Source organism: Grus americana, chromosome 7 (assembly GCF_028858705.1).
Source record: "Grus americana isolate bGruAme1 chromosome 7, bGruAme1.mat, whole genome shotgun sequence".
Lineage (NCBI taxonomy): Eukaryota > Metazoa > Chordata > Aves > Gruiformes > Gruidae > Grus > Grus americana.
Window position 1 is genome coordinate 22,254,528 of NC_072858.1, and position 17,659 is coordinate 22,272,186.

Consider the following 17,659-nt stretch of genomic DNA (forward strand, 5'->3'; position numbering starts at 1 on the left):
TCACAAAACACAGCTTTTATTTCACTGTTCTGTAATCTCTCAGTGCATCAAACTGCAGCAATAGAAACAACACAGCAGCAACAAGGAGGCACTTTGACCTGGAAAGGAGAGAATGAGAAGTGTCCTCTCTCTCCCTTCCCCAATTCCCTTCCCTCCTAAGTCTCATGGTAGAGCAGGTTGATTCGCATGTCACTGAACCACAGTCCCACAATGGCATTATCACTCAAACAGCAAGCAGAGGAAGCAGGGGCTGGCTGCAGCCAAACATTGGGAAGAAGCCTTGCTCCTACCTAGAGCCCAAGAATTACGCTTCCTGGTTAGCATGAAAGAGGGCAAGAAAGAGGAAGGCAAGGAGGGAGGAAGAGAGGGAAAGACACACATACACAGATGTGCCCTAAAATCCCATCTGTCTCCCCAGACTTCTTCCCCAGGATAGATATGCTTCATTCATCTATTTTACCCCAGAGGAAATACCACAGTGATGAAAAGCCTCAGCACAGCCATACCCTTGAGACCTGACAGCATCGCCTCCTGCAGCATATTCCTACTGCCACAGTGCCAAGGGGCCTTTGAGAACCACCTTTGCAGGTATCTGTTACTGTAGGCAGAACAAATGCACCACACTTCGAGCGATAAGCTGTCTCCTCCTGCTCAAGTCTGGGCTGATCAGAGTAGCTTGGGGAGATTCTTTATGGGACCTGAACAACCCCTGCTGCTCATAAAGCCCCTAGACTGTCTGAAAAGCCCAATGTAGGAAGCTTTTAGATAACACCAGTGGGCAAAAGGCCAACTGTGCTAACATAAAGGAAGTGAAAAAGGCCAGGAGCCAGAGAGTGTGGCTTTTAGCCCAAACACAGGATGCAACCAGCTCTGAGGAGGAGCAAACAGAGCAGTCCAACCTAGTAGCATTCCTGAATGGGGGAGTCCCAGGAGTTGAAAGGGGGAAATCAGCCCTGGGCCCGAAACACAAAGGGCTCAAGCCTGCAGCTTATGGGGTAAAAGATATAAAGGAAGGGGAATAGAGGGTAAACAGGAGACTCAACTGTGAAAAGAGAGGGCTGGGTGAAGAATACAGAGAGAACCAAAGCTAGCCCAGAGCACACTGGTAGTTAGCCCTAGTTGTAGCAAGATATGGGTGCAGAGGGGTGAGCGGGAGAGTTAAGGATGAGAATGAAAAGAAAGGAAGAACCAGAGGAGACATCCTCACGGCAGTCCAACAGAACAGGGACACTACAGCTTAGGTCCCAAGGGAGCCCAGCTGTCACTCAGGCAGTTTACACTGCAGCAGGGAATACAGCCTGAGGCTCTTCTGTCTGGTGGTGCTGCAGGTGCCAGCCCTGTTTGTCTCCTAAAAAAAAAAGCAATGCCAGCCTGAAATTGAGATCCCTGGGGTGGGAAGCGGCCTCAGACTAGTGAGAAAGAAGAGAGAGAAAGAACAGTCTCCAGGAGTCCCAGGCACCAGTGGGCTATCTGGAGAGTGGATGGGGCCAGGTGTGCTGGCCCAGCACAGTTCCAGGCTCTGGAACAGACTTATTTCTCCAGAATCAGAAGGAGAGTCCACAACCTGCAGCACATCAACAGGTGAGGGAGTCCACCAGCTCTCAGTGTGCTCTGTTCCAGCTGCTCCACACTTTACACGTTCAGCTTGCCAGCAATGGTCATGAGAACTTTCAGGATGGGCATGAAACCAGACACCTCACTGAAACTGCTGCTGCTCACCACTTGGGTGTGAACCAGGAGACCCTGTTGGTAGTTCCTAGCCTCAATGCAGCAGGCGATTTCATGGAGACCCATGAGGATGTTTGGAGAGAGCTGTGGGGAAGGAGCAGAAATGAATCAGCATGTTCAGCAGTGTAACACAGGCCCCCCTCCGTCCAGACCCTTCCCTCCTGTTCTTCACCTCATCCTTACCAAACAGCACCTACACACTCAAGCAGTAGCAGGAAGGATACTCTGCTTCCTCCCTTGGTTTCCCAGCCAACAACAAACATTAATCTTTACAGTGAATGCAGGTCCTAAGTAATGACATTTCGGCATTAACTGAATATCTGATGTATTTGAGCAGCTCAAAGGTCTATCTAGAATGGAATCCTGTCTCTATTCAGGCCTAATATGGACACTCAGGGAAAGGGTGTATGTTAAAAGGATGCTTCCCTTGATAGCTATCCATCCAGCAATTGGCATCAGCAGCTTCAGAACTTTCACTAGGTTCACACTTAACTACCCCCAATTGCCCCTTCCCGTCTAGAACCTTTCTACATGCCACTATACTTCCTGGATGTAAAAGCACCCTGCAAATACCTCCCCAGCTTTTCCTTACACTACATTTGGGCCAAGGTTAAGGAAAAAGAGGTAAGGCTGGCTGGATTCAAGATGCATTATAAGGTTTGGCACTCCCCTAGCTTTCTCAAGAGGATATGTGCTGGAAACACTGGGACAGACACCAAGGCCCACAATCCAACGCAAAGGTGGGATCAGGAACCTGGCTGGACCAGAAGGAATGGTGACACCTACTTACCGCCTGCTCACGGAGCTTCTCATACAAACACTCCAGCCGCTGCAATGCATCCTCCAGCTTCCTTCGGGTTTTCTGAAGTTAAACAGGTATTGCTAGCTCTGCCAGAGCTTCAAACCTACCTCTCCCAGAACCAAGTTGTTGTTGCTCAGTCCCTCCCCTCCTCTGTTCTTCCCACAGCACCTTACAATTCAGCTGCATCTCAGCCTCTGTCGGCCAGGGACTGTGATACAAGCCAGCCATGCCCTCACTGTGCACATATACATGCACATTTTCTCTCCTCAAGACAGGAAGCTGGATTTGCCCCTTTTCCCATCTCTCAGCCTAGGCATTCCTCCTTCTGCCGGTGCTTGCAGACCACAGGACAGAGTGACTACTTCCAAAGCTTGAGAAACATCCGCTATCCACTAGTTGACCTACAGGGCATTCAGACAGCCTCACCCTGGCTGACCTAAGCAACAGCTTCTTCCTCATCTCCTTGAGGAAAAGGGGAAATAAGACACTCTAGGTAACCACCAAGGAAAGGGCCTGAGTACTGAAGCTCTGGTGGGACTGACCCCATTAATCCCACCTTGGATAATCCACTCACACGTAGATTATACAGTGGATAGAAATGCCTGGCTCTGGGCAACACTGGGACAGTGAGCCTTAGGAGCTCAGGTGCGTTGCATTGCTGCATGAACCCAGCTATTCAACCTCCACATAAGCCAAGTGCTAAGCCCAAACCAAGAGGCCTTTCTGTCCATAGAGGGAACCTTTAGGTTATCTCCCAGTAATTGCTACACTGCACTCTCAGAAAGCAGAGCAAACATGCTGAAGCTGCTGCTACACACAAATTGTCCGACTCTGAGATAGCAGTTTGAGCTCAGTGCTCATCCCAACACCCACTAAACAGAGGTATTCTGGAAGGTATTGATGGTGCCCACAAGCTCTGGGAAGACTTAGCAACCTAACATGATGCTGAAAACACTGCTTTTCTAGTTCCAGACAGTCTGGCCTGATACATTCACGGAACGTGACATGTATGCCAACAGCCTTCCAGGAACGAGGGTACAGAAATTACAGTGACTCGGACACGAAGATTGCCTGGCTTTCTCTTCCAGCCAGGATATCTCAGCCTTTCCCTCTTAGCTCTGAGGATAACTGGTAATACCAGCTCTGCAGGAACTATCTACAGATCAAGCCAGTGAAAACCCTTCCTCAGAGAAAAGAGCCAGGAGGACAGAACCATTGGTCCAGAGAGGCAACAAGAAGCAGTGGATAAATGCTAGAGAACGCATCTCAGTTTCCAAGAGATGGACAAGCCTTTGTCCTAAAGGAAGGAGGCAGATGAACTTGGTTATAGGGACAAGACTCTTCCTCTCTTTTCTCAACCAAGAGAAGGGAGTACCAGTCAACATCTATGAGGGCAAAAAAGCCAAAGATCAGAGAAGGGAGGACTTACTGGATCAGTGGCGACAGCAGAGCAGCGTTGCACCAACCCTTCAAATGTGGTCTTCAGAGCCTGGTGCTCGGGGGGCACCTCCTTCCTCTCGACCTTCTCCACAGGTAGCTGGTGATACTGACAGAGAGAGAAGCAGCTGAATGAATACAACAGGAACATGAAAGGCTGGAGCAGGGAGATTCCCCTCCTGCAGCTATGAACAGAGAGGATTTAACCCCTTTGCAAACCCAGAGAATACCTAGAAGCACAGAGTTAGATTATCATCTTCAGACTGTGGTATAGTTTCGGGCCTCTCTAGATTCCCAACTCCAAGCAGGCTGACAGCCTGCCTGGCCTCCCTCCCTGTCTCCCAGCCGTACCCAGGTGTCATTTTCCACCCTGGCAATTCCTTTAACACTCAAGCAGAGATGTCTTATAAGGACTACGGAGCAACATAAGCCCTGCAGCTGCCAAGTAATGAGAATGTCAAAAGCTGAGTTGTTTTTCTACTTCACAAGGAGCTGGTGACTGGGGAACGCCCCGCTTTCCCTGGGTACCTGCAGGCTGCCTTCCTTGGGTGCTCCTGGGGGTGACTGGCCAGACTCTTGCAACCTGGACAGCTGAGGATGGATCCCTTGGGGCTCTGCAGGCAGACTCATTACTGGAGCTGTGATGGGGGCTGGAGGAGTAAATTTCTCAGGCAACTGTCAGCAAAAAAGAAAGAAAAGAAAAAAAATAATCAAGAAAACCAAGTCCAAGGAAGGAGAGTTGGTTACATTCTCTGCAGTCAAATTCAACTTCCTTTCTAACTTGCAGAGTGCCCAGTTCTCAAGATGATGTGTAACACATCCCTTTTCTTTCAGTCCCCTGGCTCAGAGCATGGGGCCCTTCCTCTTGCATCCCAGATGAAGAGTCAAAGCGACAGCAAGAAAACTCCTCTGGAATTGTTCAATCAAACAGATCCGTTGCCCCTGAAAGCACTGGTCCTCAAAAAGCCGCCTTGGCTCTGCAACGGCACGAGTCTTGAATGTAGAGATTAGCAGCAGTAAAGTGTCCAACAGAGCAAGTGTTGGGGAAAATCCCACGACATGGGGGGAGAATCCTCTTGCAAACACTTCATCGTGCCCCAACTAAGCCAGAGAGTCAGGCTAGATTCACTCTGACGGGGCTAGATCAAAAGGAGATGGCTTTAACAAGAGGCTAATCCTGTTGTAGTGAGCACAGCCTGAAGCAGGTTCCCAGCTATGCTGCCAGAAAAAGGGCGAGAAGTCTGTTCCAAGCTAAAGAAGAAGAGTGGGGGGTGGGAATGGTGCCAAAGAAGCTTCTTGTCACACCTGCCAGCAGGCAGCAGTGATAGAGTACTGATAGCATTTGTGGCAAAAGAGCTCAGTTCACAGGTCCTCCAGTGCAATCACTACAAGGCAGAAAGCAGCAGGGCCAACATGGCAGGCAGCTCACAGCTATGCCTGTCCCAGCTTCTTTCAGCAGAAGTGCCTTATCAGTGGATATCAGCATCAGAGGAAAAATCACTGTGGGTCTCTCTGTGATGAGAGGAAATGCTGCCCCCAACTGTCAGGTGTGAAGTGAGCATGATCTCCCCAGACACTATGAAGTGAGCATGATCTCCCCAGACACTATCAAAAAAGGTGTGTGGGCAAGGGGATAAGATTAAATCTGTATTTCTAGCAACAAGTGACTGTAGTCAGCCTGGGAAGTACTGACAGAGGATGCAGCACCACAGATGATAACCATATTACAAAACAGCCACCCTGGAGAACAGCATGCGACTTTGAATGGCAAAGGGTTGGGATAACTTAGACTCTAATCCTAGCTATGCATGTAATGCACAAGTGGACAGACCAACATGGAATGAGACCTGCAGAGTGTGACAGGAAGCATTTATAGGAATGTGTCTGTTGCATGGAGCTCCCTGGCTAAAAAACACCCTACACATATTGCAGCTGAAAGCTTACCTTTTTCTTTTGCAGGCCTCCTCTTACAGCAGAGGGATCAGTCCAAGATTCCTGAGCTGCCAGGAGACAGAACAAGACACAAATGTCAGACTTGGAGAAGGTGGTCACAGCAACAGTTCACAGTTGCTTGCATGGTTTGGAACTTCCCTCAGCAAAAGGGCCCATGGCTCCAATTCCCCCATCATTGCACCTTTAGACCATTTCAACCAAGCCCATGGGCCCAGGAACTGCTCTTGCTTCCCTTTCTCTTTCTTAATTATATTCTTAGCATCCAAGTATGTGCACAGGCTTCATGAGGTGACATCTGATCAGATTTAACTGGCACACACCCACTTTTTGCAACTACCTGAAGCTTTCCACATTCCACATAGGTTGCAGAAGTCAGCCTCAGAGTCAGGCTTGAACCTTGGTCAGGACCTGCATGTGTGTGCACATCAGGGTTCAGGGAATTCCTGGGGTTCCCCAAGCAGAGAATCCAGCGCTGTGGTACCTGCTACCACAGTGAGGGCTATGCTATGGGTGAGAGAGGGCTTCTCGGGAACACTCACAGGAGTGCCTCACGGTGGCAGTTCTCAGCAATGCAGGTTGCTGCGATAGAAGGGGGAAGAGTTAGGAGCGGGTTGAAATTTTCCCCTTCCAAAATCACGTTCAGAACCAAAGCTCAGGAAAATTTGCTGGCTTCCCAACTAGAAAAGAATAGACTTAACCAGTCTATCCCTTGGGAGCAGAGGGGTGTCTCAGCAGATGCTTCTGTGGTACCTAGCCTCTAACCTCACCCCAGGTAATTAAAAAAGAATAAAAAATATCTATCAGACAACATGACATCAAAAGACTTGTGATCACACTTTATTCTGCTAAGGTCGAATGCCTTGTCTGCTGCTGTCCTGTAAGGGTACCTGTATCTCTAGACAAAATCCCAGTGCTTCTTTTGTCACCCCAGTATTGATAACTTCAGGCCCATGAGACAGGAATAATCTGTGAGAAAGTGGCATAATTCTAAGAGGCAATATCAGAATCACTGGAGCTCAGTGCCACGCTTAATGAGTCACTGATCCTGAACTGAGCTTTAAATATCACAGGGGAAAGATGCAAAAGGTGCTTCATTACTTTAATTACCTTTATTATTAAAATTCTGGCAGCCTCTTTTTGCCCTCCCTTTTCCCATGATTTCAAGACTTGCTCTCTGATGAGTTTGGATCAGTAGTTTAATTAAGTTGGCACTTGTTGCTAGCTTGGGGATTCTGTGCCCTAGAACTCTGCTGGCCCCCACTGAGCCTGTGGCCTAGCAATCCCTGGCACTATTCCAACTCAGTGGCACTTTGAATCCTCACAGGAAACAGCTATTTAAATTATAGTCTTTAAGCCAGGCACTTAATCATCTGACATGAGACAACAGGACCCTGCTGCATTTTGCTGGGATGAAACTCTATCTTCCCTATGCTACTCGTGAAAGAGGATTTCTCACCAACCGTGAAAGGAGTGCCCCATGGCAGCAGTCTCCAGCAATACCTGTCCTAGAGAAAACAGGTCTGTCAGAAGCTGGAGTCAGGGATTATCCTGGCCAGAAAGGAGATCAGCCAACACATTGCTGTCCTTCACCCTGGCCCCGACACTTCCCAAGAGCGTGGGATTTCTACATGTGGAGATCTCCCTCCATTGCGCTACTGAGAATTTGTCCATGAGCTGTTCGGATCATGATTCTATGTTCAGGAACTTCCAAAGTAAGCAAGTTTGGCCAGTCAGATTGAGTGATCTTACAGTCCCTTTCCAGGCTAAAACAAAGTACCCATCAAAACCAGAACAATAATAGCAGGCAAGAAATCACTCTCAAGGAAGCCTGTTTGCACTGCTGATCCGGGCATAGAATCATAGAATGGTTTGGGTTGGAAGGGACCTTAAGGATCATCTAGTTCCAACCCCCCTGCTGTGGGCAGGGACACCCTCCACTAGACCACGTTGCCCAAAGCCTCATCCAACCTGGTCTTAAACACTTCCAGGGATGGGGCATCCACAGCCTCTCTGGGCAACCTGTTCCAGTGCCTCACCACTCTAACAGTAAAGAATTTCTTTCTAACATCTAATCTAAATCAACCCTCTTTTAGCTTAAACCCATTACCCCTTGTCCTGTCACTACACTCCCTGATAAACAGTCCCTCACCATCTTTCGTGTAGGCCCCCTTCAGGTACTGGTAAGCCGCAATTAGATCTCCCATGCCATATGCATGCCAAAACCTGGGAATAAACGCTGCCAGGAGAAGGAAACTTGCCAACAGTGAATTCCTGTGGGGCATCTTCAGCCTGAGGAAGTGCTTGATATCCTTGCCTTGGAATCATCTTTCCTTTAACAGAGAAACATTGAGGCCTTTTGTTTCTCTGCTGAAGGGACAACTCCCTTTCTAGAGTCCCACTCCACACAGCAAGGCTTGCTTGGTGGTGTAAGTGGCTACCCAGTACTCTGGTTTCCTAAATAAAGCTGAGACTCCCTGGATAATCTTTTGTGCCTCGTAGATGGTCTTTGGTGCAAGCAGAGACAGCCCACAGATATTAAGCCTTACCGCACTGACAGCACAGACTGAAAGATACCCACTCTCCATCATCAACGAATACCAAGGAAAGAAATCAGTACAAAGCATCAGTCAGAAAAGCTCTATAGTCCAAATTCTCCCCAGCAAAAAAACTGAGATTCACACCCAAACCTTGCCCTGTAACTAAAGCCAAAAGGGCCTTCTGGTTCCCCTTGGAATAGAGCCCCCAGATTCTGCTTGGGAAGCTCCATCATTGCTCATGCTAAGACCCACCTCTTCCAAACCACCTAGGGAAAGCACAAGCACAAGTAAAGCCACACATAAGGCTGGGAGTGTCACAGGGAGAAAACAAGAGTTACAACCACTGGCCTGTTACTTGCCTAGAGAACCAAGAAAGGAGCAGGGGCTGCTTCCCTGTCCTGCTGGCCCAGCAACAGTGAAGGGACACAGAGACTGAGAATTCTCTAATTCCTCCAGGACTCGAGGAAAGTAGAGAAGGAAGAAGCTGGAGCCCCTGCCTTCTGTATCAAAACTCATCAGTAAGAGCACAGTGCTTTCACTTCACTTGCAACATCCCCAGCTGTCCCTTACTAGTCCTCAGGACAAGTATGTCCACTATCCCAGTTGTATAGCTCCCCAGGCATGCAAGGAAACAACAAATAGCAGTGAGCATGCACGCATGCACACACAGTAAAACGTGCACACCGCCCCCACATTTCATTGGAAGCAGCAACATTGCCTCCCCCACAGGTCTGGAGGCTTCTCTGGGTACTACCTGCATGATCCACGTGGGGATCTAGCCAAGGGAAGAAACCTGAAAATCAAGGCAGGGTGGGAGAGTCATCATCACCAACAGCTTTTACTCAGTGAATAATGTTCTGGACTACTATCCCTGACAGCTTTTCAGAAGGATTTTTTCCAGCCTCAGCATGTAGTCCCCACAGGCTTCACACAGTGGGATTTGCTATCCCCAGTTAAACCCAGTTCAGCAAAGGATTCCAGGTGAAAGCAAAAATCAAAGCCTCAGTTCCTTCACTATCAGAATACGTGTGTCTTGGAGAAGCATCTGCTTAAAAATCTAAGGACTGTCAGCTTTGCTGTTAGGGGTCTCCACAGCCTAGCTAAACCTGTCCTGTCACCTGAGATTGAAACAGAATTAACAAGCACCAGATGCAGTGATGTTGTGGGAAACAGAGGAAATACCCATCCACTGGGAACTAGGTCCAAAAATATTCTCCTTTTTCTTTATCATTCTATCAAAGGCTTCACAGTACTTGCAGGCTGGGCTGGATTCAAACCACAGACCCAGGGGGAAAAGGCTCCAGGTTTAATACACTGCACAGAGGAATTCAGAAGAGATTCCCAGGCAAGCACTTTATTGCAACAGGAAAAAATGGAGAGAACTGGAGCACACCAGACAGAGAAATTTGATCCTGAAGCTAGGCAAGGGGTATCCCATGGACAGAGAAGCAGCGTCCTGCTCTACAGCATTTCAAATGCACTTCTTGTGTAAGTTAGGTAAGCAGAGGCGAGGTCAACAAGCCTTCTATGAGGCATTCCCTGGGAATCACCACCCCTTCAGTCAGAGCAGATGCCTCTGGAGTAGATGGTTACTCAGGGTGCACTGGGGACCTGAAGAGACAGCATCTTGTAACCACAACCTGGAGGACAGTGGCTGAATGAGCTGAATGAAACTGTCATCATTGCTGTTTTTCACCACCACAGCCAGACTTAGCATAATGTGCCTGTAAGGTTAGCCTCAGCACCACATCCAGCCTTCATGGTGACAGACCACACCTCAGAAGGCCCATGTCCACTCTGTACTGCAAACCCCATCCAGGAGTGTCCTGGACACACAAGTCACACAAGCAGTACTTACCTATGGGAGGAGGAGGAATGCTGGCTGCTGGCAGGGGCTTAGTAGATGGAGCTCCAGGACCTCCCTGAGGGTAACCCATGTTCATGGGGGAGTTGAATGGTGTTGAAGAGAAACCTAGAGGAGACTGGCTTGCCACAGGGAGAGGACAAGCTGCAGGAAGCTGAGATGATGGGACTGAGGCTGGAGTGAAGAGGGCAGGTCCGGGTGGTGGAACACCAGGAGATGTCATGGGCATGGACTGTCCTGGCAGAGAAGGCTGGCTGGGGAAGGGAGCAGGACCAACAGGTCCGACTCCCGCTGGTCCAAACGGCTGAGACTGTGACATACCTACAAATGAGAAAGAGTGTATCAGCATCACTTGTTTCATTTGCCAACTACTCCTGACGTTTTCCTTCATGCTAGTAAGTCTGCCCTTCTCCAAGCCATACCCTAGAATATCCACACCAGGCATATCCCCTATAACTCAGGGTACATCAGTCAAACTCTGCCACAAAGCTAGCAGTGGCTTCTCCACCCCTATATTTGCTTAACATCGGTGGAAGTACAGCAACAGTTGCTAGAACTATATGTGTCAGAAGCGCTGAAAAGCCTCTCTGACTGCTGACTTGTTCTTTTGAAGTACAAAGAAACAAAGTAGAGCTGCCATACATGCTGAAGGCTTTAGTCTAAAAACCTGGAGTATGGACACAATTATCAGACAACGCTTACCTGGCCCTGAAATGGTTGCTGGAACCAAGCCCAAGTTGTACTGTGGGTATGGGGGCCCTCTGGAATAGACACTTGTTTGTGGACCCGTGCTGGCCGGGGGAGGGGCAACATGGTGAGATGTCATGGACATCGCTGGCACTGGCTGAGGTGTGAAGAGGGAAGGCACTGAAGGCTGAGAAGGTGCTGAAGAGGCAAATGACGACTGATAGTTGGGCTGAAATTAAAAAACAAAGACCTTTCAAATGGCTGGCAGAGTCATGTACATAAACACACAAGCAGATGCACTTTCTACCCCTGTCACTTCTTGGGCAAAGAAGACGCTGCTGCTTCAGTGCCCTGGATGGATTGGATCAAAGGCCTTTCCCACCACATAACTTGCTCAACAACTCTTCAGAGCATTCTCTGGCTCTCAGAAGGATTAGTCCTCAGGAGCCAGTTCCCATACAGTGACTTCCTGGAAGCAGAACCAGAGGATATAACAAAGGAGCAATAATGAAGTAATAGAGGCTGGAAACAAAACTTCCTGAACAGTTTTCTTGGCAAAGAACTGAGATGAAGCCACACTACACTAATTTTACTGAGATATGAGGGTGAGATGGGCATAGGAGAATGAACCACAGCCCCCTTTTCCCTCAGTATGCAAGACCTCAGTGGACCACTACACTTGTAACAGTCTCCTCCAGTGACTGCATATGGGACAGGGCTTTATGAACAGCCTACTTTTGGATTATCACAGAGCTTGTGTTTGCTCCAGTGAAGGACATCACTGATGAGTTCCTCAATGCCTGTAATCTGCATCATCTCCTATTACTTCATATGCCTTCCACAACCCAGTAGCCTCCCTCCCTCTCCCCAGGCCATGAACACCATGAGGCCTACCTTCTCTGGATGTCTGGGACCTGTTTTGTGAGCTGCTCCTTCAGGGGCGGAACCACCCTTGGCTGCTGTGGACGTGTGTTTAGTGACACCTACATTGACACGAGTGTAGGGAAAAGGGGGTGGCTGCTGATCACCCACATTCTCTCCCTGAGCATGGAAAAGCCGGTCTCGGAGCTGCTCGATCAGGAGCTGAAACAAACTATGCTTTAGCAGAAGTGCCTTGAGAGCCTCAGATGGAAGGTGCTGGGGAGACATTCAAAGCAGACCCTGACCCAAAGCACTGAGCATCAACCTGCAAAATTAACCATTTCCCCAGTAGCCACCAGGAAAAAAAACAAAAAACAAACTGTAAGCAACAATCTGGGACATCACCTGCCATATTCCCAGACAGATGAAGTCTCACTGATCCTTTACCCAGTCTTTAGGGTATTCCCTCCCCAACCCCTACTCACATTTGGGCACTAGACAGATTTGTTTCAAACTACAAGGTGACCTCCGCATTCCCTTCCTCTACCAGCTAGTTTCAGAAATACGTGCAGTTTCCCTGGAGAACTGCTTCCCAGTGGTGTTCTCCACAAAGCATTTTCTACCATTTCTATAGTTCCCTTCCTTTTCCCTGAATCAAAGGCACTACAAAGAAAAAGCAAATGAAGACAAAAGCTGTGTCCTAGAACAAAACCCCACACCTCTACTCTCAAGTTACCATAATTAAGGTGAAACCTTAAGTCCTGATGCATGTCAAAACCCAAGCGCGCTCTCATACAAAGTATCATTTTTCCCCACATACTAGTCTTTCCCACAACAAGCCATTTCTCACTCACCTCTTTAGAGCTGCTGGGTAAGTAATTCATTGCAGCTGCCAAGCATCCTTGTGATGCCAGAAGACTGGCATATTGGGTGATTCGTTCTGCCAAGACAGGGCCTGGCGCTGGTCCTGCTGTGCCTCGGAGCATCTCAATGGACCTGCTCAGCACCATCACCTTCTCTATGAGATCCTGAATAAGCCAGGGGGAGGGAAGAAATAGACCACTCAATCTCACTTGCTTTACTGGTCCATCTCATGCTGAGACAATACCAGATGGCTTTCCCCACTTTCAACTGACATCGGGTCCAATGTGAACAGAAGTTACTCCACTCTGCACCAGATACTACCACTGATGACCGTTTCCTCAGGTGCACTTTGTGGAGGAAAAAAAAGGAATCAAGAAGCAAACCCTGACACTCCTACTTTTATGGCAAGGGAAAAAAGAAAAAGTCAGAAGTCACAAGGACATTCCAATCAACTGTGCTCTTTTTACTAGGAAGTTACTACTGTAACTCTAGGAGTTACAAGCTATAAACTTGGAAGAGGAAGGATTAAAACCATACAAGGCAAAATTCACTAGGAAAAACTACTACTGCTGACCAATGGACCAGAAGGTTTTCAGTTATTCAAAACTCCTTCAACTCCTAGAAATCAAAGTAATGTTTATATCTATAGAATGATACATGCATCACTAGCTGATAGCTGATAACTGGGAGGAAATCAGTTTCAAACAAAACTAGGAATGCTGAAGATGCCTTTTTGTTGCTGTTATTCATTAGTTGGGTTGCAAAACCAGGGAAGTCTGTAGCAGAGGGCATTATCTGCAGATACCTGAGTGGAAGACTTGTGTAGTTCATTCTAGCAACCGGTGGACACAACAGAGGTTAGTGCCTTAGCTAGGACTGGTTGAAGTGTAACAGGTAGGTAACAACACTGACTTAGAATTCCTGATTCATCAGCAAGCTTTGACTTCCCATACATGACATTCTACTTGCAGTGGGAATAATACAGTCTAAACTTTATTTTGCCAGAGGCTGTTCTGAAGGTACAGCCAGATAACTGGAGCATTACGGTTAGACATGATAAGCACAGCAGCAAATGTACTCCCAGGCAACTACCAGTAAGAAAACAGATACAGTATGAACTTCCCTGCATAAAAGGAAGCTGAGAGGTGACTTCAGTATACAAAGACAGGCAGGTAAGCCGTAACTCCCGTCCATGGCTGGATTTATGTGCGATATAATCAGTACTCTCTAAACACACAAACGCTTAATGTTTAAGAGTGCAAGCCCCCTTTATATGTAAACCCATAATCCAGGCTAGAAGGAGATACCTTGGTGACTACAAACAGGTCTCCACTGTCAGCCAGATACTCTGTTTGAAGTGATAATACAAACAGATCAGGGCTGCCAGATTGGCCTAATGAGGAGTCAAACCAACATTATAGCACCTGTACCTGCAGGGCAAGGGGTGACGAAGTCTCATGGGTTTTTACCCAGCATTCCACCAACCTCTCCACATTGCCTGATGAGATATAGCAGAGGCAGGCATCATTGGACAGGGCTGCATCTCCCTCCGACTCTAAGCGGGCACCCAGCATGTCTAGAGAGGAGGAAATACACCCAACATATAACACATACTCTCTTTGAAGAGCTCATTAACCCCAATGCTCATCTCTTAGCAATCCTACTCTGGCTTAACATGAAAAGGCATTCACAGCTTTGGATCTGCATCTAATTAGAATCACAGAATCATAGAATCATTTAGGTTGGAAAAGACCTTTAAGATCATTGAGTCCAACCGTAAACCTAACACTGCCAAGTCCCACTAAACCATGTCCCTAAGCGCCACATCTACACATCTTTTAAATATCGCCAGGGATGGTGACTCAGTCACTTCCCTGGACAGCCTGTTCCAGTGACTGACAACCCTTTCAGTGAAGAAATTTTTCCTAATATCCAATCTAAATCTCCCCTGGCACAGCTTGAGGCCATTTCCTCTTACCCTATTACTTACTACTTGGGAGAAGAGACCAACACCCACCTGGCTACAACCTCCTTTCAGGTAGTTGTAGAGAGTGATAAGATATCCCCTGAGCCACCTTTTCTCCACACTAAAAAACCCCAGTTCCCTCAGCTGCTCCTCATAAGACTTGCTCTCTAGACCCTTCACCAGCTTCATTGTATAATTCTTGGATAACACAGAGAAATGGGCACCATTAAGGAATCCCAAAGCCAACTTGGTTGAAAAAAGAAGTAATTTTTTATATATCTGCCAATTTTTATATGTCTGCCCAGACATATAAAGGAAAAAAACCCCACCTTAAAAATTACAGATTAATTCAGTGAAAAAAATCCAACACTTTTTTTTTTTTCCCCCAAAAGAGGTGTGGGAATCTCCAGGCAACAGTAGTAGACAGCTCGTAACCTGGTAGTTGTCAATGTTTAGCACATGCTAGGAGATAAAGGTGAGCTGGATCTATCTTACTATCACCACGGCCACAGTCACTTTCCACGCCTACAATTTGGTCTGTAAAAGATGTCATATTTTCTTGCATTTCAAGTGTTATCTTACTTGTATCAAGTGCTGGCATTTCTCCAACAGCACTTAGCTGGTCCCATCACCCAGGAGCTAGTTTCCCACCTAAGCAACATGAGTAACTTCATCAGATTCAGTCACTAGATTGCCTGCTAACTCTGACTCTCAGAACAACCAGTTGCTGAGCATGTTGAACTATTAACAGGACTGAGGAAACTATTGAAGCCATCAAATATTCATTAACCTCTGGTTTTGAGCTTAAAAGGGAGGGGAATGTGCTGAATGGTTAACTTCTTTCAGACGGAGTGAAGCCACTGTTTTACTGTTAAGGAAATCCCTTTCTCCTCACAATATAATAATAAATATCACACTCTCAGTGTTTCAGTCTAGTGCCTATCCTGGTTTTTTCCATGCTATTGGTAGAGGTGACAGGAAAGATCAGCATATATAACTTTACACGATTATTCTCAGCTCCAGGGTGCATCTATTATTCTCCTAACTCAACACTCCACACTTGTTAAGTAAGCTCCAGCTAGCTGTAATGAGTAAGGAGTGCCTCAACTGTACCCACTTCTTTCTGTAAGCAGTCCAGAGGTGCCCTCCCTCAAGGGAAATCATAACAAAACATAGTATGCTGCATACCACAGAGCTGGGTATAGTCCTCATGCTTTGAGTAGGTTAACAAGATGGCCAGTGCCTCCTTCCAGCTCCGTAGATCACACATGCAAACAATGTCTTGCCAGTTCTGTTGCACAATGGAGGAAAGGAGCTGTAAGGGAAGCAGAAGGCCTGTCAGTCACTGAAGGCAAAGATAAGCTGACTGCTTAAGCAAGCGTACACACAGCAACAGCTCACTTTCAGGCACACTTTCCACTATGCAGCAACTACCTCACTGTACGTTAAGGTCCACCAATCCCAGCATCCCAATGTTACCAGTAATTGGAACCCAATGCCTCTAAAGAAAGTGAAAAGCCCAAAGCACTTAAGAGAACATGGAAACAGCCGCCCTAGGAAAGACTAAAGATCTGTCTAACATATAGCCTGTTTCAGAGCAACTAGTATCAATGACTGGGAATACAGTGTTAGGATATTAGAGTAAAAGTCAAGAGGAGATGCACAGATTCTGCTGACATTCTACTTCCTGCAAAACTATTTCCACATATATTCAGGCAAAAATCTGCCAAAATATCACACATTTTCCCCTGCTCAGTGGGTACACAAAACTGTCACTTACCAGGGAGAGTTTTGTCTTCCGCTTGGCAAAGTAGCACTTCTGGGTCTCCTTTAGGAGCTTCTCCCCACCAGCTATAGCTAAGATGATGGCATCAGCAAAACGCTCTGCTTGCATGCATAGCTCCACTGCACCCTCAAAATTCCCCAACAAAAGGGCTTGGCTGATGAGTCCATCTGTATCTACAGAGGTGAGAAGCAGAGTCAGCCCACAGGGGCATCATCCATATGCACTGATGATGCTTGTTTTAAAAAGCAGGCAGTAAAAAACAATAATATATGGAAGCCTAGCTAAAAGAAAATTTGGAAACCCAAATCAGGTTTTACACTTTAAAAAAAAAAAAAAAACAAACCACTGACTTGACTGTAAGGCTTCCATCGTCTAGAAGATTCTCCTATATTTTTAATGGGTCTCTTACCTGGGAAGACTATTCCTCTGCACGATGCTGAGATATACTGCATGACACTGGGAGAGGTCATGTGTTTTAGAAGTATCCATCTGCTGGAGTGGACCAGATTCTTCCTGGTCTCTCTAATTTTCTGGTTTCCCCCTCCCCTTCCCTCTTCCTAAGAAGACAGAAACACACTTCACGTAACACACCTTCTGTGACAGGAATCTCCAATGCACTCATATTCTGTGGGATGAAGTTGTCAAAAAAGGCTGAAGAGGAGGAAACAGCAGCTACATCATCACTGGAATTTATCAAAAGCTGTGCAAAGAGTGCAAGAGGTAAATTAATTCATTGAACACACAGATCCTGCCCAAAACAGTTCAGTGGATTACAGAATGGGATGGGGCTGCTCTCCATTTGGTTGAGCATGCTCATAAATCTGGTTTCAACTTGGAAACCTATTATGCCTCCTGCCACTGCTCTATCAATCTGCACAGTTTCAAGAGGGCAGCAAAAAGAGCAGTGCTGCTATTGACAAAGCTTAGGAGACTGATGGTATAAAACATGCAATGCCAACAGTATTGCTGGCCAGCATTCATCAACTCAACTGCCAGCCCTTGAGCAAGCTAAACAATTTTGGACAGAATAAGGACAAGCCCAACAAGTGACATCTGTAACTAACAGTAGGATCACAGTCATGCCTGGTGCTCTACTGAAATGCAGGACACAATTGCTATCCCTAGAATATCTTAGCCAGTGTTTAAGGTTTGTAAATAACATTAGTAATTTGAG

At 47.1% G+C, this 17,659-nt stretch overlaps 1 protein-coding gene across 3 annotated transcripts in view; it reads right to left on the reverse strand.

The window, feature by feature from the left end:
- The window catches only part of SEC31B (SEC31 homolog B, COPII coat complex component), a 34,369-nt gene continuing 16,710 nt past the window's right edge, over positions 1-17,659 (reverse strand). For 2 of the 3 annotated variants that reach the window (XM_054831427.1, XM_054831428.1), the window contains exons 14-27: positions 17,077-17,185; positions 16,480-16,658; positions 15,888-16,014; positions 14,164-14,309; positions 12,724-12,897; positions 11,903-12,091; positions 11,024-11,237; positions 10,316-10,642; positions 9,212-9,250; positions 5,912-5,967; positions 4,496-4,642; positions 3,960-4,076; positions 2,519-2,590; positions 1-1,812 (exon numbers count right to left, since the gene is read on the reverse strand). In XM_054831427.1, coding sequence (XP_054687402.1) covers positions 1,633-1,812; positions 2,519-2,590; positions 3,960-4,076; positions 4,496-4,642; positions 5,912-5,967; positions 9,212-9,250; positions 10,316-10,642; positions 11,024-11,237; positions 11,903-12,091; positions 12,724-12,897; positions 14,164-14,309; positions 15,888-16,014; positions 16,480-16,658; positions 17,077-17,185 — 2,076 coding nt within the window. In that variant the 3' untranslated portion in view covers positions 1-1,632. The remainder of the gene's footprint in view (positions 1,813-2,518; positions 2,591-3,959; positions 4,077-4,495; positions 4,643-5,911; positions 5,968-9,211; positions 9,251-10,315; positions 10,643-11,023; positions 11,238-11,902; positions 12,092-12,723; positions 12,898-14,163; positions 14,310-15,887; positions 16,015-16,479; positions 16,659-17,076; positions 17,186-17,659) is intronic. The other variant, XM_054831429.1, reaches the window with a different exon arrangement.